Source organism: Heptranchias perlo, chromosome 2 (assembly GCF_035084215.1).
Source record: "Heptranchias perlo isolate sHepPer1 chromosome 2, sHepPer1.hap1, whole genome shotgun sequence".
NCBI classification, from domain to species: Eukaryota; Metazoa; Chordata; class Chondrichthyes; order Hexanchiformes; family Hexanchidae; genus Heptranchias; species Heptranchias perlo.
Window position 1 is genome coordinate 44,308,090 of NC_090326.1, and position 19,011 is coordinate 44,327,100.

The window sequence follows — 19,011 nt, forward strand, 5'->3', positions numbered from 1 at the left end:
TGAGTGCTCCCTCTACTGGGCCATTGTGACCTTTCCATTTCAGCACTATCACCATCATTCTGACATTTTTGAGAATGACCTCAATACGACGAAAGGCCTTCGACTTGAACCATTAACTCTGTTTCTTTCTCCACAGATGCTGCCTGATTTGCTGAGCTTCTCCAGCATTTTCCGCTCGTGCTCTCAGACTGGGCCCGGTTCCAGGAGCAGCGTCCTCCGCCGTAACCAAGGAACCGAGCCGCTCTTCAACATGCCGGGGGAGGGGAGCACGCTGTCCGGAAAACGGTAATTCATCCAAATTCGACTAAAAGAGACATCTGAAAAAGACACACCGCGAAAGTATTGCATTTTACAATCGTGTCATGATCACAGTTGACCAATTCTGTGCGTTTACTACCGCTGGACCGGTTCGGGGTCAGAGGGATCTCCCTATTTGGAAATAGTGGCGCAGTCCGGCGGCGTTTCCGGCAGTGGCCGTGCGGGTTCAGCGACAGCAACGGCCGAGTCTTCCACAAACTGCCCGTGGCACCGAGTACCGGGCTCTGTGCACCGGCGCCGCCAGCTTCTGGCAGCGTTTCTATCCGCAGGAGGTCTGGGGTTAGTCGGGTGTGTATCTGTTGGGGTTCGGTGTGCACGTCGTCTGTTGCTGAGTGTGCGTTGGGGTTCGGTGTGCATGTCGGTTGCTGAGTGTGCGTTGGGGTTCGGTGTGAATGTTGTCGGTTGCTGAGTGTGCGTTGGGGTTCTGTGTGCACGTCGTCGATTGCTGAGTGTGCGTTGGGGTTCGGTGTGCACGTCGTCGGTTGCTGAGTGTGCGTTGGGGTTCGGTGTGCACGTCGTCGATTGCTGAGTGTGCGTTGGGGTTCGGTGTGCACGTCGTCGATTGCTGAGTGTGCGTTGGGGTTCTGTGTGCACGTCGTCGGTTGCTGAGTGTGCGTTGGGGTCCCTTTCTTACCTATCCAATCGTAACTAGAGAATTTCCTGCAATGACTTATTTTCCCACCCCAGCACCATTACCTTTGGAATCCCCCAAGGATCTATCCATGCGCCCCTCATATTTCTCATCTACGTGCTGCCCCGAGGCCACATCTGAAACACAGTATCAGGTTCCACATGTACGCTGACAACACCTAGCACTACCTTAGCACCTCCTCTGTCGACCCCTCCACTGCCTCTGTGTTGTCAGACTGCTTGTCTGACATCCAGTACTGGATGAGCTGAAATTTCCAACTATTAAACATAGGGAAGACCAAAGCTATCAACTTCAGCCTCTGGCACAAAGTATGTACTATCACCTCGGACTCCAGTTTCCCTCCCTGGCCACTGTCTCAGGCTGAACAAGAATATTCATAACTGTAGCAACCTGTTCATCCCTGAACTGACCACCTAACCTCATATCCTCTCCACCAGAAAAACTACTTTCTTCGCCCACCTTAATGTTGTCTGCCTCTGCCCCAGCCTTAGCCCATCTGCTGATACCTCCAACTCTGCCTTTGTAACCTCCATACTTGATTGATCTATTGCGTCCCTGGCTGGCCTCCTATAAAGAAAGACTTGTATTTAAATAGAGCCTTTCACGACCTCAGGACATCCCAAAGCTCTTTATAGCCAATAAAATATTTTTTAATTGTAGTCACTGTTGTAATGTAGGAAACGCGACAGCCAATTTGCGCACAGCAAGCTCCCACAAACAGCAATGTGATAATGACCAGATAATCTGTTTTAGTGATGTTTGAGGGATAAATATTGACCAGGACACCAGGGAGAACTCCCTTGCTTTGAATAGTGCCACGGACACTCTTGTGTCCACCTGAGAGGGCTTATATCCTATCCTGCACTAAGTCCTGCTCGCATACCACCTCTGTCCTCACTGAGCTGCATTGGCTTTCAATTCATCAATGCCTTAAATTTAAAATTCTCATCCTTGAGTTTAAATTTGTTCATGGCCTCGCCCTTCCCTATCTATGTAACCTCCTCCTACAGGCCCCACCTCTCATTCTCATGATTCTGGCCCCTTGTGCATTCCTCCCCCTTCCATTCAGATAATTAAGCAGTCCGTGCTCGCGTGCAGCAAGACCTGGACAACATCCAGGTTTGGGCTGATAACTGGCAAGTAACATTAGCACCTGGCAAGTGCCAGGCAATGACCATCTCCAACAAGAGAGAGTCTAACCACTTCCCCTTGACATTCAATGGCATTACCATCACCAAATCCCCCACCATCAACATCCTGGGGGTCACCATTGACCAGAAACTTAACTGGACCAGCCACATAAATACTGTAGCTACAAGAGCAGGTTAGAGGCTGAGTATTCTGTGGCAAGTGACTCACCTCCTGACTCCCCAAAGCCTTTCCACCATCTACAAGGCACATGTCAGGAGTGTGATGGAATACTGTCCACTTGCCTGGATGAGTGCAGCTCCAACAACACTTAAGAAGCTCAACACCATTCAGGACAAAGCAGACGGTTTGATTGGCACCCCATCCACTACCCTAAACGTTCACTCGCTTCACCACCGGTGCACCATGGCTGCATTGTATACCATCCACAGGATGCACTGTAGCAACTCGCCAAGGCTTCTTCGACAGCACCTCCCAAACTCGCGACCTCTACCAGCTAGAAGGACAAAGGCAGCAGGCACTTGGTAACAACATCACCTCCAAGTCACACACCATCCTGACTTGGAAATATATCGCCGTTCCTTCATCATCGCTGGGTCAAAATCCTGGAATTCCCTACCTAACAGCACTGTGGGAGAACCTTGACCACATGAACTGCAGCGGTTCAAGAAGGCGGCTCATTACCACCTTCTCAAGGGCAATAAATGCTGGCATTGCCAGCGACGCCCACATCCTATGAACGAATTTTAAAAAAAACTCCTTCTTCCTTTAAGACTCTCCTTAGAATCCACTTCTTCGACCAAGCTTTTTGTCACCCATCCTAATATCCTTCAGCTTGGTGTCAGTTTTTCTTTAGGCAACTACCAAGTGCCATGGGCAGTTTTGCTATGGTTAGATATATGTTTTTGTAATATAAAACTGTAGTATACTAATTATAAGTGCGATTGTGTTTATGTATAATTATTTGTTTATTCCTATTCCAGTTCGTATACTTAAAACAACAAAAATGGAAAACTTTGTCCTTTATGAGGAAATTGGTAAAGGAAATAAATCTACAGTTTACAAAGGCAGAAGAAAGGGAACAATCAATTTTGTAGCTATTCTATGTATTGACAAATCAAAAAGGCCAGAGATCACTAATAGGGTGAGTATCACTTGACAATAGCAGTAGTATGTGAATTATCAGAGAATTCAGGTAGCATGGTGGCACAGAGCATTGCAGACCCACCATATGGGTTTATCCTGTGGTCATAAGCATGTTTGCACCTTGCACCTAGGTTTATGTTGCCAATCTGGGCTGTGTTGCTTCAAGTTGGTATGGGTAAATGTGCTGTATGCTGTAGTACAGTGCCATAGAGACTAGGAAGGTCTAGTGCTAACTAAGCTGATCTCCACTGGGGCAAATGTGGGGTGCTATAATTGGCCTTAGCATCCCTGGACTAGGAAAGAGGGAAAAAAAAATCAGTCTGCGACTCTGATTCCTGCCCAGTGATTGCTGCTGAAAGTGCAAGTGTGTGAATGTCAGATGAGGCCTGGATCAGGCTGGGCTGTAATACCACCTCCATGAGTAAAGGGCCAACCTGCACTCATTGTCTAGGCTCACACGAGGAGTGGGCACTTGGGTGAGCTACTGAAGGGCTGCTGGTGTGGTGAAACTATGCCCAGCAGGACCCACTACCTTCAGGAAAAGAGCTGTAAAGGGAGAACATTGGGAGAAGATTGGGTATGCTCCTTACTAATATTTTTTAAATGAAGTAATTAATTGAAATAACTGGGGGGAGGGAAGTGAGTATATTGTACATTGATGGAAAAATGAACACTCTAACCCTTTTGACTGCTTTTCTGAATGTTCATCTATTGATGTAACACAAAGTAGTGATGTGAGACTATATGTAATTGTAACTTGCCTTTTCCCCTTACTCTTGTCATTTTCACCTTCTCTTGGGTTGGAACATAAGAAATAGGAGCAGGAGTAGGCCAAACGGCCCCTTGACCTGCTCCGCCATTCCATCAGATCATGGCGGATCTTCGACCTCAACTCCACTTTCTCGCCCAATCCCCATATCCCTTGATTCCCTTAGAGTTTAAAAATCTATCGATCTCAGTCTTGAATATACTCAACGACTGAGCATGCACAGGGTTATTATTCCACAGGTGTTAACTGAGTGGCCTTTTCCTTGTGTACGAGCTGAGGCAGTAGGCATTGGCAGGTGAAAGCCATTTAAAGAAATACTTGCATTTATATAGTGCCTTTCACAACGTCCCAAAGTACTTTACAGCCAATTAAGTACTTTTGAAGTGTAGTCACTGTTGTAATGTCGGAAACACGGCAGCTAATTTGTGCACAGCAAAGTCCAACAAACAGCAATGTGATAACGACCAGATAATCTGTTTTTAGGTGTTGGTTTGACGGATAAATATTGGCCAGAACTCTGGAGAGATCTACCCTGCTCTTCTTCGAAATAGTGCCATGGGATCTTTTATGTCCACCTGAGAGGGTAGATGGGACTTCAGTTTAATGTCTCTCCCAAAAGTCGGCACCTCTTGACAGTGCAGCACTCTCTCAGTACTGCACTAATGTGTCAGCCTAGATTATGCGCTCAAGTCTCTGGTATGGGACTTGAACCCACAACCTTCTGACGCAGGCGAGAGTGCTACCACTGAGCCACGGCTGTCATTTAACCATGGAGGGCAACAGAGCTGAGTTGTATCCTGTCTTTAGCCAAAATTTCCCAGTGAGCAGGAGAGGGAACTGTGGCTGATGTTTTTCCCCTTTTCTCGCCCAGGAGAGTTGAGGCCAATTTTTAACATGCCAACTGCTGTCCTGGATGCGATCCACTAACTCAACATAGACCAAAAATTGAAACTGGGACCTTCTATAATCTGTGTTTAGTGCTACATTGAGCTTCCTGAATACTTACTTATATATATTAAAAAAAAAACTATATTTTGTAACCTCAGATGGAACTCCCACATATCTGTTTCTAAAACTTCCATGCTTTTGTTCCTCCGGACTCTACTTTTCTAATGCTCTCCTGGCCGGCCTCCCATCTTCCACCCTCCATAAACTTTAGCTCATCCAAAGCGCTGTTGCCCGTATTCTGACTCGCACCAAGTCCCATTCACCTATCACCCCTGTGTTCACTGACCTACTGACCTATTGGCTCCCAGTCCAGCAACGCTTGAAATTTAAAATTCTCATCCTTGTGTTCAAATCCCTCCATGGCCTCACCCATTCCTATCTCTGTAACCTCCCCCAGCCCTACGAAACTCTGAGAGCTCTACGTTCCTCCGATTCTGGCCTCTCGTGCATCCCCAATTTCCTTCGCTCTTCTATTGGCGGCTGTGCCTTAAGCTGTCTAGGCCCTAAGGTCTAGAATTCGCTCCTTAAACCTCTCTGCCTCTCTACCCCTCTCTCCTCTTTGATGATGCTCCTTAAAACCTGCCTCTTTGACCAAGCTTGTGGTCACCTGTCCTAATATCTCCAAAGTGGCTCGGTGTCAAATTTTGTTTGATAATCGCTCCTGTGTCACATTTTGGGTTGTTTTACGACATTAATGGTGCTATATAAATGGAGGTGGTGGTTGTTGTTGTAAAACTGCCTCCAAGAAATTCTGCCCAAGTCTGGAATATTGCTGTCAAATCTGGGGTGCTTGTGACAACTCTCTTGCGTCCCTGAACAGGATACAAGAAGAAAACCATGTTTGGCCTCCAATCAATGTCCTCTCATTCCCTCTCCCTATATCTTTCTTCTGCCTCTTTTTTTATTGTTATTGCTATGGAAAGTACTTTTTTTTTAGGTTTCCTTTCCCAATGCTTCTAATATGTCATTCTACAGTCTCCTCTCCTCCTTATATCCTTGCTGTTCTGAAAGTAGGAGTCATTACGATCTTTAACTCATTCTTATTATCTGCAAACTGTGGGTTTCCTTACTTTCCTTAATCTTCCCCTCCTCCTACAATCTTCAGACTTTTAAAATCAAACCTTGATGTCCCCATATCAATATTTCTTCATTTACTCCATCTTTTGCTGTGCACATTTCAAACATGCCGATTCCTGCATTGTGGGCCTTGGCCCTTAATCTTGGTTTCTCAATTTCAATCTTGCTTAACAACAAGAAGGTAAATGTTTGTTTTGGAAATATATATTTTATTTAGGTGCGGCTTACTCATGGCATTGAACACCAGCATGTCGTATTATTTCATGAGTGGTATGAGACAAGCAATCACTTATGGCTTGTAGTGGAACTGTGCACAGGTAAGAATTCAAATGCTCTTTAAAATATTACATAGAGGTTTTGAGTGTCAATCCAAAAATAAATATATTGGGTTAAAGTTTTAAACTGTTTTATTGAGTAGTTGGATGCTCTGATCTAATGTTTACTCTAAGTCTGAGCAATTTTCCAATGAAACACTAAGAATAGCATTTTTGATGGGTTTTACCACCATATTTTCCCCTATGTTAGTGTGTTAGTATGGAGAAAAATATTGGGGTTATTTGTAAAATAAGTTTTCATTTGTGTGTCAGCTTGTCTCAGTTGGTAGAACTCTCGCCTCTGAGCAAGAAGGTTGTGGATTCCAGTCCCACTCTGGGACTTGAGCACATGATACAGGCTGACGGTCCACTGCAGCACTGAGGGAGTGCGACAGTAGAATTCTCATCATTTGGATGAAATATGGAACTGTGGCTAGGCCTGCTTGTTTCTATAGTTCCAGTGAATGTTAAAGATTCCATGACACTTTGAGAAGAAAAACAGGCAGTTGTTCTGGTTTCCTGGTCAAAACTTTCCATCAACACTACCAGAAACAGAATATTTGCACACCAGATCTTGCTTTTTGAAATTAGGCTGAAATTCAGTGTGATTCATTGTTTGTGAAGTTCTTTGGGATGTTTTTGAGATGTGATACGGTACTATGTAATTCTTTCCTTTCTTTGTTGATGTGTTTATGATTCCTTCGATAGTTTATTAAATATCATTTTGACTTTGATTTCTTCTTGATTAGTATAGTGTCTTTTTTATAGTTAATATAGCTGTAATTTTGAAAACTTCTTCCTAGATAGGAGCCTCTTTGCTCAAGACAATCTCTGCATTACTCAATTACAGATCACAAACCACAAAAATGAAAACTTCATGTTTTCAGATGTGTTTGGTACATTTCCAAACAAACTATTAAATGTAGAAATTAGCTGAATAAGTTAGTATTAATTTTAGTACATTGTTAATAAAAAGTCTTTCACTAAGGGGCAATTGAGAGTCTCGGGATGCATCCTTGGCATTTGATGAAATATACAAACATACCAGAAATGATGGATAGGAAAAGACCTACTGGTCCATCCAGCCTGTCCCATAGAATAGCATAAAGCTGTACATTAAATTATTGAAGGCTAGAACTGTGAAGGAAAAACTTTGAATACTGTAGTTGTAAAAGTGTTTCTTTTTCTTGCTCCTTTGCCCTCGGGGCATGACTTTCAACAGTCACTGAGTATAAAAGCTGGAATGAGAGAACACATATCATCTAATTCCCAATGTTGTTAGCAGTATTTAAAGCATATCAAGGAGATGTACGCTGTATTCTCTTGTGTTGTGTCTCCTGTTAATCCTACGGTGTCTATTGCAGGAGGCTCATTGGCAATGGTCATCGCCCAAGATGAATATTTACATGAAGATGCAGTTAGAGAGTTCGGTATTGACTTGGTTACGGGTTTGCGCCATATCCATGAGCTGGGCATCATTTTTTGTGATCTTAACCCTGCCAAGGTAAATGGACACTGTTGTATTAGATGAGGCTGAGTTTCAAATGTAGTTGAATAATTATTGGGCCAGATTTTGCTGTGAGTGGTGAACAAATGGCACTCGCCGTTCGTCTATGGGGATTCTGGGACCTGTGTGAACCGCGCAGAGACTGGACCTGGAAGTGTAAGTTAGCATAGTGAATTCAATGTCAAATCAGGTACAGAAATCAAAATAGAGAGAGTAAGTAAGATTGAATTAAGAGACAGAGATAAAAGAGACAAAGGAAAAGTAAAAAAAATTAACATTTATTTACATTTTTAAAAAATGTCCCAACAACAATTAAAATCTGAAGGAATGAGACCCTACACTTGTTAAAATTAATTTTTAGTGCCAGAGAGGTTCTTTGGCAGTCATTAAGACTTACCATGTCGTTAAAAGTGTATTTGCATCGGAGTGGACGAGCCCTAACTTTTTCTGGCAAGATTAGTCCATATCTACGATGTCAGTGCAGGAACTTCATGCTGTTCCATTTATTTGAATGGGGAGCCAGACGACGAGATGCTGTTTTCACAGTGCTAACGGAGGAGGATCGCATCTCGTTTAACTGCGCGTGTGCGCTTGCCGGAAGTTGCTGTCCGATTTCCACAGCAATAATGGTGAGCACTGCTAGCGTTGCCGTTACTTTTACAGCAAGATCCAGTCCAATGTGTTTGGTTCCTAAGATTTAACATTTTTGCCGTGGTTACATTGTTCATTACTTTGCAGTATACAACACCTAAGGTACATTTTTCTGAATTGGGAATGGAATTGCTTCTATTATGTCAATCTGCATTTTCCTTTTTTGTGAGTGTATAATTCTGTTTAATATTCTTTTTCACTACCTCTTCTTGGTTACTCTGTTCCAAGAGCCACCCATGGATGAAAGGGCAGGTGCATGATGTGCTTTCAGACCTTTCCTATTACTGAAACCAATTACAAGAGAGTTTAAGAGCTGATTAGGGATAGCACTCCTTCCAATCCCTCCCCATACTTAACCCCACAGCATCATGATTAAATCCCTCCATTCAGATTTCTGTCCTTCTTGAAGCGCTCAAATTACTCTAATCAAAGTCATGTATGATATTCTTTGACTATGATAGTGATTCATTTTCCTTCCTCAACCTCAGCGATTTGACATGATCCTCCTCCAACACCTATCTTCCTTTCTCCAGCTCAGTGGGATTGCCCTCGTTTGGTTCCACTTGACGATCTGATCTTAGCCAGAGCATCGCAACCAATGACTTCTCTTCCCATCCCACACTGTCGCCTCAGGAGTCCCTCAATGATCCCCAATTGGCCACCTCCTCTTCCTCATTTACATGCTGTCCCTTGGCAACATCATCTGCAAACATGGAATCATGGGAATGTGCATGTTGATGACATCCAGCTGTACCTCTCCACCACCTCCCTTGATTCCTCCATTGCCTCTGCTTGTCTGAAAGTCTTGGATGAGCCTCAATTTTCTCCAGCTCAATCTTGCGAAGACTGAAGCCATAGTCCTCCGCACCTGTCACGAGCTGTCTACGCTTACCACCCACTCCGTTCTTCTCCCCAGCTACTGTTTCAGGCTAAATCAGACTGGTCACAGCCTTGGTGTCCAATTTGACCCGATGCTGAGCTGCTAACCCCATATCCGCTTCGTTACAAAGACTGCCAATTTCTTCCTCCGTAACATCACCCATCTCTGCCCCTACCTGAGCTTATCTGCTGCAGAAGCCCTGATCCATGCCTTTATCACCTTCAGAGCCAACTATTCCAATGTTCTCCTGTCCGGCCTCTCAACCTCTCCTCTCTGGTAAATTTCATTTCATCCAGAATTCTGCATGTATCCTATCCTGCACAAAATCCCACCTGTCCATCACCCCTGTCCTCTCTTCCCCACATTGGCTCCCAGTGCTTCAAACTTAAACTTCTAACACTTGTGTTTAAATCTCTTCATGGCCTCACGCCTCCCTATCTCTGCAACTTCCTCCAGCATTACACCTCGCCCCCTCCATCCTCAAACTCTCCTCCTTTGACTCGAGCGTCTTGTGCATTTTCCCCATTTCCCCCCCTTTTGGCAGCCATGCTTTTAGTTGCCTGGGCTCCACCCTCTGGAATTCCCCCCCTCACTTCCTCTGCCTCTTCCTTCAAACCACCTCTTTGAGCAAGCTTTTGGTCACCCCTCCCAATATCATCTTTGGCTGGACAAACATTTTTTTTTCTTTACGCCTCTGAATTGCCATGAGACGTTTTACTGTGTTCAATGCACTAGATAAACGCAAGTTGTTGTAATCTAACTTATCTAGCAGGGGAGTTCTCCTTGGTGTCCTGGCCAATGTTTATCTCTCAACCAACACCTAAAACAGATGATCTGGTTATTTATCTCATTGCTGTTTGTGGGACTTTGCTGTGCGCAAATTGGCTGCCACGTTTCCTATATTACAACAGAGACTTCAAAAAGTACTTCATTGGCTGTAAAGCGGTTTGGGCCGTCCTGAGGTCGTGCAAGGCGCTATATAAATGCAAGTTCTTTCTTCTTATGGAATTTAAGGATGCAAATTTAAATCCTACTACCCTGTGGCACAAAAAAAATGACATTTTTAAAAATGATTTTTCTTAAGATGTTACATGTTTTTCAAAACACATTTTCTACCTCCAGCATTGCTATTTTCTTAAATTCTTACATCCTTCCTTATATAGATATTGCTGGATGGACCAGGTACTCTGAAATATAGTAACTTCAGCCTAGCCAAAGCAGAAGGAGAGAATCTAGATGAATTCTTTTCACTGATTGGTGCAGAAGATGATGTAGGGGAAAGCAATGAAGGCACACAAAGAAGAAACTCTAAAAGTCGGGCTCGAGGTAACAATGTCTCTTTAAGTACTCCTAAATAAGGCTCATGGATAAAGTGAAATTTGAGATCACTTTTAAACCTAGATATTGGAAGTCTACGGAGTATCCGATCATAACTGAGCATGATCTTGTCCTCACCCAAAGTCCAAATGTGTAATTTCTGGCAGGACTCACTGAATAGTCATCAGGATTGGGAACCATGGCTGATTAATTTTGCCTCTCTGGGACACCAAGGCCAATTCTAGCATGTCTGTAATCATTATAGCTGAAATCAGGTAATGCAGCACAGACCACGTTTCTTCTGTGTCTGAGTGGCTTAGTTCTACACCAAGTAGTGAATTTACCAACTGAGTCATTGACTAATAATTTTTGCTAAAAGTTGTTTTTTTGATTTCCTAAACTGTTGTAAGCAAGAAATTTGGGCATTGGTGTAGCTGAACATCTGTAAAGTGATTTCTCTTGTCACTGTCCTACTGTGTACACTCTCTACAGATATTTGTCATCTGAGTCAGCTGAACATCTCAGGATATAAGCCTTGGCTGCCTAATATCCTGTTCATGGAAGGTTGCAGAGCTTTATGTTAATAGATTACTTATGAATTTATTCTGAATAAATGTGCTTTTTGAAATGCATTTCTAACAAAATATAATTCATTTAATGAATTGTATTAAATAAAAGTGTTAGTCAGGCTCCGTGTTGCATTCAGATTGTTGAATTCAATCCCACTCCAGGACTTGAGCACAGAATCAAGGCTGACACTGATAGGAGTGCTGCATTGTCAGAGGTGCCTGCTTATAGTTTCGTCTGTTGTCCAAAACCATTGCTGTGTGTTCACAACTAAGGTTGTTTACGTAAGCACACCAAGTTTCTTAAAAACTAAAACCTGCCTTGTATGGGTTAATATGCCCAGATTTAACAATTAACTCCTCATTACAGTATATTAGTCACTAGAAGATTCATGGGATGTTCACCACTTTCTCCTGTCCATTCTGGAAGGTGGAAAACAACTCACTGTCAGATCATTGAGTACAGGCTAAGTCGACTTGGTCAGATTTAATTGTTGAATGATGGACGGAAGCAGTGAGGTGCAACAAGCATTGAAATAGCACAATACTTATAGGTGGATTCTAGATTCATTTTTAAGTACCCTTTTGTAGAATGTGTTTTTACAGAGTATGATGAGCAAGAAGACTTTTTTTTTGTATGAAACAGTCGGGTTTCTCTCTTAGTAGACCTTTTTGAGAAGCAATGTTATATATAGACGATGCAAATGCCAGTTCATTTTTTTTTCTTTTGGTGTCTGTAGAGCTTTGTGATACTTTCCTCCATTAAAGGCGCTATATTAAGGCAGTTTGTTGTTGTTCAGTAATGTATTAATGCTTAATGTGTAAAAAAAAATCAAATCATATAGTGAAAAATAATACTGTTAAATTTTCCTATCCAAATACACATGGAGAGCTATTTTTTTTTTAAGTACTAGATTTACTTTTCAAAAGGTCTGAGCATCATAATCTTTCACAGTGCCCTAATTTTGTCACAACATCTCTGACAGTGCTGAGTATTGCCTAAATATATATTGTGAAAGTTAAACATTTATTTAAAGTGGTACCAGTTGTGCTTTTAAGTAGAGCTTGATGTTAATGGTGTGAGGATCTCATGGACTTCTTTGTCACTAAGAGTGAGACCATCCATTCAGCTGCCGCTGCCACTGCCGCTTCCCTCCTTCCCCTAGCCCACCAAACCAAATTGCATCTAAGGTTCCCCTCTTCTCTCGCCCTGAACTTGCATCTTTCTCTAGTTTCCCTCCTATCTACCTCATACCCTCTCTGAGCTCATCTTGACTGAGGCCCACCTTCTGCTCCCTCGACTCTATTCCTACCAAACTGACCATTCAACTTCCCTTCCTTGTTAGCTGATATTGTTAACGGTTCCCTCTTCTCAGGTACTGTCCCCCTCCCCTTCAAATCTTCCGTCATCACCCCCCTCCTCAAAAAACCTACCCTTGACCCATCTATTCTTGCAAACTACTGCCCCATCTGCAACCTCCCTTTCCTCTCAAGTCCTTGAACGTGTTGCTTCCCAAATCTGTGCCCACCTTTCCCGCATCTTCAAGTTTGAATCCCTCCTATCAGGTTTCTGCCCCTGCCACAGGACTAAAACTGCCCCAGTCAAAGTCACGCGTGACTGACCATGGTAAACTATCCCATCTCGACCTGTCTGCAGCCGTTGACACGGCTAACACACCATCCTCCTCCGTCGTCCAGCTGGGTGGGACTGCGCTGGCCTGGTTCCATTCCTATCTATCCAGTTGTAGCCAGAGAATTACCTCCAGTGGCTTCTCTTCCTGCTCCCACACCATTACCTCTAGAGTCCCCCAAGGATCTATCCTTGGCCCCCTCCTATTTCTTATCTACATGTTGCCCCTCAGCGACATCATCCGAAAACGCATCTGGTTCCACATATGCTCTGATCACACCCGGCTCTACCTCCCCACCTCTCTCAACCCCTCCACTGTCTCTGATTTGTCACACTGCTTGTCCGACAGCCAGTACTGAATGAGGAAAAATTTTCTCCAACTAAATATTGGGGGGACCGAAGCCTTTGGCGTCCTTTTTGACCTTGAGATGGGCTTCTGACCACATATCCGCTCCATCCCCAAGACCGCCTACTTCCACCTCCCTAACGTTGCCCCATCTCTGCCGCTGTCTCAGCTCATCTGCTGCTGAAACCCTCATCCATACCTTTTATTACCTCTAGACTTGACTATTCCAAAGCTCTCCTGGCCAGCCTCCCATCTTCCACCCTCCATAAACTTGAGCTCGTCCAAAAGTCTGCTGCCTGTATCCTAACTCGCACCAAGTCCCACTCACCCATCACCTCTGTGCTGACTGACCTACCTTAGCTCATGTTGCGGCAATGCCTCGATTTTTAAAATTCTCATCCTTGTTTTCAAATCCCTCTATGGCCTCGGCGTCGCCCTCTCCTACCTCTGTAACCTCCTTCAACCCTACAACCCTCAGATTCAACTTCCCTTCCTTGTTAGCTGATATTGTTAACGGTTCCCTCCAATTCTTCCAATTCTTGCTACCTTGCACATCCCCGATTTTAGTCGTGCCACCTTTCGCGGCCGTGCCTTCAGCTGCTTTGGCCCTAAGCTCTGGAATTCCTTCCCTAAACCTCTCCGCCTTTCTATCTCTCTCCATCTTTTAAGACGCTCCTTAAAACCTACCTCTTTGACCAAGATGCTGGTCACCTGTCCTAATATCTCCTTTTGTAGCTCGGTGTCAAATTTTGTACGATAACGCTCCTGTGAAGCGCCTTGGGACGTTTTACTACGTTAAAGACACTATATAAATTCAAGTTGTTGTAGTTGTTGCCTATGCATCCCAGGCATTCATAGAATCATAGTAGATACAGCACAGGAGGATGCTATTCGGCCCATCGTACCTGTGCCGGCTGTTTGAAAGAGCTATCCAATTAGTCCCATTCCCCTGCTCTTTCCCCATAGCCATGTAAATTTTATCCCTTCAAGTATTTATCCAATTCCCTTTTGAGAGTTATTATTGAATCTGCTTCCACCACCCTTTCAGGCAGTGCATTCCAGATCATTACAACTCGCTGCGTTTTTTTAAAAAAAAGCTTCCTCGTGTTGCCTCTGGCTCTTTTGTCGATCACCTTAAATCTGTGCCCTCTGGTTACTGTCCCATCTGCCACTGGAAATAGTTTCTCCTTATTTACTCTGTCAAAACCGTTCATGATTTTGAACACCTCTATCAAATATCCCCTTAATGTTCTCTGTTCTAAGGAGAACAACCGCAGCTTCTCGAGTCTGTCGACATAGTTGAAGTCCCTCAGGCAGTGTTTATTGGTATCTGGAACACTTTCTAATGGGAAAATGCTTTTTCTTCATTATTTTGTATGTCTGGCTCCATGCCCTCATCCACAACATTGTCTAATACCAGTGCAGACACTTTCAGTGCTGCTCCTCTCTGTGTGGTCCCTCTCTGTGTGATGTACTTTGAACAGTTATATTACCACTGTATGCAAAGAGAACCCACTTTGTTTGCATTTTTGGAGGCATAAATAATATGTGGTTATTTTTTGTTGCTGTGAGAGGATGCAGTGTTGAATGAATGGCACTAATACAGACAGCTAGGCTCATCTGGGAAAGGACATGCATGAAGCAACGTGGGATAGATAATGAAACTAGAAACAGACTCATTGGGTGGAAGGAATAAGCTTCAGAGGTAGATCGATCAGAATGAAGGATAAGAGGAACACCTAGGGGGGTGCAGGGAATTCAAAGTAAAATGATGGGTTGGGAAGAGACAAATTGGAGGCTGACATGGAGTAAACAAGAGGAGGGGCAATTATGAAGTTAATATGGGTTCTTGTAATTATTTGAATAAATACATACTTTGAACCCTGGTACTAGATTTGATCCCAGGTTGCTTATGGCGAATGTAAATGGCTAAAAGGCACTATAATGAGCATCTGCATTCGAACCCAAAGATTTGATTAATTGATCGACATTGGAGTTGACTCATATTTGCTTTTTAGCGACGTTTCCCCCTACCCCCACTAAAGGCACGTGTTTCAAGAAATTATAATTGAGTGTTGTTCGTTATTTTGATATGTTTCATTTGACAAGAATTTCCTTTTAGGGTCTTCAATATATATGGCTCCAGAAATTCTGAAGGGTGAAGATTGTTCTCCAGCCAGTGATTTGTGGTCTCTGGGCTGTGTACTGTACGAGATGTTTTCAGGTTGGTTTTTGAACATGTTCACTTCAGAAATCTTTCCTTTTACTCCCTCTGCCACCACTGTATTGAAAAGGAACAAGTTTTATGTTGTATGGTGTTTGTGAGTGCCAATTTGTCCAACCATCCTTATCTGTGACTTCACTTCATATTTTTGGTTTTTCAAAACTCTGAACCAGGACACTGTTGCTGTTCTTGTGCTAGAAAAAAAGACCATGTCACTTTGAAAAATGTAGATGCAACTACTTAATAGAAAAGCAGATTTAAGCACCATTCTACTGCTGCACTTAATTGGAGTGTTTAATGTGCTAGTCTAACAAAACATTGCATTATATAATTTATTGCTGTGTTTTTACATTTTCTGTGATATGTAATGTCTACAGTTGTGAAATGTCCCCACAGTAATGTCAGGCTTTGCACTAAATAAAAATCTATAATCCACCAATAAAGATTTTCAACATGCAGTGACTTTTGCATGTATCTGGGTCACTGGATTGGATCAGGGTTGGGAACCCTGCAAGTTTTTGCCATCCCTGACAGATTATTGATATCAGCTAAGTTGACACAGATTGGGTGTTTGATTCTGTAACCTTCCTGCTGTACACTGCTCACATTGTCAATGCTTAAACGAGCCATCGGGGATTACCACACCTCTGTTTCATTATGTTATTTCCTGAAATCAGTTTTATCGGTTTTAATGGCTTTTTGGAACAAAATAACATTCTGCCAAAATACCCCTCGCAGCTCTCGATCAAATAGAACCCAGTTAGGGGAATTTGGAGGCACAGAGGTTAGACACTTATTTTTCATCTCTGCGACCTAAGTTTAAGTCCAGCCCAGACTAATAGGGGTGAAAAACTTCTGTCTGCTGGCTACAAGGTGAAAAGAGTTTGGGCATGGCCTAAAGCATGAACTGTCTTTAACTTCAACAATAATTGACAATTTTGCTCAGAAAGGTCATAGGAAGCCTGGTATGGGAAATAGAAAAATGTCCCACTGGTACAGTAGGTAATATTCTTATGAGGTTGGGGCTGAGGCACATTGAGCAGAGTAAAGGGAGCTTTACTCTGCATCTGGCTATAGTATACTGACCTAGGAGTATTTGATGCTGTAACTGGGTGCCTGAAATGAGAAGAGTTTCATTCAACAGCACTAACATCCTTTGTCAGGATGAGTGTAAAATTTAAAAAGGAGAAAATAAACAGTTGTGGATTATCAAAGTAAATTCTAAAAGAAGGTTATGAAGAGTCCTAAACTAAATTCTTAAGTAATTCAACAGCACAGTTGAACAAGTTAAAACTTGGAGAGATGAAGAAAGCCATACATTATTAGATGTTTTTTCTAAAGGTGCTTTTGTGTTGGTGCTCAAAGAGTGATGGTCAAGCAGAGACCTGCAATATCCTTGTGTTGTTGGTAACAAAGTTTGTTACTCATGGCTGCTTTGTTTATTCAATAGGAAGACCACCATTTTTCTCAGAAAACTTTACTGATTTGGTTGAGATGATTTTGTACGAAGATCTGCCACCTCCCAAGCCTCAAGGTTCAGTAATTTTTCAAGATATTTTGTGAAGCAATCAGGCCAATACTTGATAACTGTTTTTGCCCTACCTAAGTCCTTCCGCCACCAAAATGCTTGCCCATGCTTTTGCACCTCTAAATTTGACTACTTCAGTATTTGCACTGGTATAGAGGTGAATGCCTCCCATCCTCCACCCTCTACTCTCCATAAATTTGACACAAAACTCAGATGGTCTAATTCTGACTCAAAGTCCCACCCTCATCACCCCCCAATCTTGCTGACTTGCATTGACTTCTCTCTTTCAACATATTAAATTTAAAATGCTAATCATCATCTTCAAATTCTTTAATGACCATGCCACATTCTATTTGCTTTATATCTCCCCACAGAGTCCTCTGACTCTGGCTGTTTATGTATCTCCTCCCCATTGGTGGAAGAGCCTTTGGCAGCCTCAGTCCTACTCTTTGGAACTCCCTCTTTATAACTTTCTTAAAACTCAACTTTTTGACCAAGCTTTTGGTCATTCCTCCTTATCTCTACCTACATAGCTTGGCACCTATTAGTCCACCTATTTTCCATTTATGAAGTGCCTTGGGTTGTTGATGCAGGGAGAATGTTCCCGATGGCTGGGGAGTCCAGAACCAGGGGTCACAGTCTCAGGATACAGGGTATGCCATTTAGAACCGAGGTGAGGAGAAATTTCTTCACTCAGAGGGTGGTGAACCTGTGGAATTCTGTACCACAGAAGGCAGTGGAGGCCAAGACATTAAATGTATTCAAGAAAGAGATAGATATATTAATGCTAAAAGGATCAAGGGATATGGGGAAAAAGCGGGAACAGGGTACTGAGTTAGACGATCAGCCATGATCATTTTGAATGGCGGAGCAGGCCCGAAGGGCCGAATGGCCTACTCTTGCTCCTATTTTCTATGTTTATTACATTAAAGGCACTATGTAATTGCAAATTGTTCCTCTTCCTCTTATTTTTTATTCTCTTCCTCTTTCTTTCTTCCTCTTGTTCATTTGTCATATTTCATTTATGTTTGGTGTCTATCTCAACTGAGGAAAATTTCTGGATAACTGACCATCTCAGACCCTTGGATACACCTGAACGTTCCCTGCAGGAGTGCCCTCAGTTTGCCAGCTTTCATCCTTTCTCTCCTGTTGTTAGCATGAGTCACCTCTTTCCTATTCCTCCACAGATGAAGGATTGCTGTGGTTACAAGAGCCTTGACTTTGTGAGTGCCCAGTGGTGGTGTGGGGCATTGCTTGCATTGGATATAAGTTGTAGCCTGATTTGCTGCATAATGTGCAAGTACTCAGTGGAAGGTATCAGGGTGGCACACTGCAAATGTGCCCTGTACCTATATTGCATGCAAGAGTGCAGTGGAAAGAGAAACTTGCTGTCCTCATCTTGTGTCACTGAGTGGGCAGCGGAAGCACCAAATCCAGTGTGCCATACCTTCCTCAGAGCAAGAGGCTGCATGTGTGTAATTGGGAGTCCACTTATCTTGGTGCTTGTGTGGATGCTTGAAAACATTTTTCTGCATTAGCTCCCAGGTGTGCCTGAAAAAGAGCCACCTCTTTCGCTGTTCCTTCCTCCCACAGCAGGACTTCATTGAAAGGGACCATTTTGCCTATGTTGCTCCTTCCAGCCATTATTCTGCAGTACAGATATTGCCTTTCAGAGGGGGAAAGAAAATGTCTCCGCTTTTAAGGGCGAATATCCTCCATTTAAATGCCGCAGTCAGCTTGTAGTCTTGATTCCCTGCAAATGGTTTCCATGTGCAGAGAGCCTAGGTAAATTAGGAGGCAGGTCTTAGTTTGCAGAATTCAGTACGGTCTGATTGGTGTGGCTGGCAGATTCTTCAGATTTACTTTCAAAGTTCTGTGATTTGCCTACAGTTTTAAAAGGCAGATATCCTAGTGGAAAAATTGTATTTTGTGATTCTAATTTGTTAACTTCTAGACAAATTGTTATCAAGTTTACAACATTCTGTACTC

General features: G+C 43.1%; 1 protein-coding gene across 2 annotated transcripts in view; it reads left to right on the top strand.

Moving 5' to 3' along the window:
* The first annotated feature begins 466 nt into the window (after positions 1–466).
* The window catches only part of ulk4 (unc-51 like kinase 4), a 548,729-nt gene continuing 530,184 nt past the window's right edge, over positions 467–19,011 (top strand). Inside the window, exons 1-7 of one of the 2 annotated variants that reach the window (XM_068001818.1) lie at positions 467–597; positions 3,103–3,263; positions 6,277–6,376; positions 7,738–7,877; positions 10,575–10,737; positions 15,393–15,494; positions 16,945–17,028. In XM_068001818.1, coding sequence (XP_067857919.1) covers positions 3,126–3,263; positions 6,277–6,376; positions 7,738–7,877; positions 10,575–10,737; positions 15,393–15,494; positions 16,945–17,028 — 727 coding nt within the window. In that variant the 5' untranslated portion in view covers positions 467–597; positions 3,103–3,125. Of the gene's footprint in view, positions 607–3,102; positions 3,264–6,276; positions 6,377–7,737; positions 7,878–10,574; positions 10,738–15,392; positions 15,495–16,944; positions 17,029–19,011 lie in introns of both variants that reach the window. The other variant, XM_068001817.1, reaches the window with a different exon arrangement.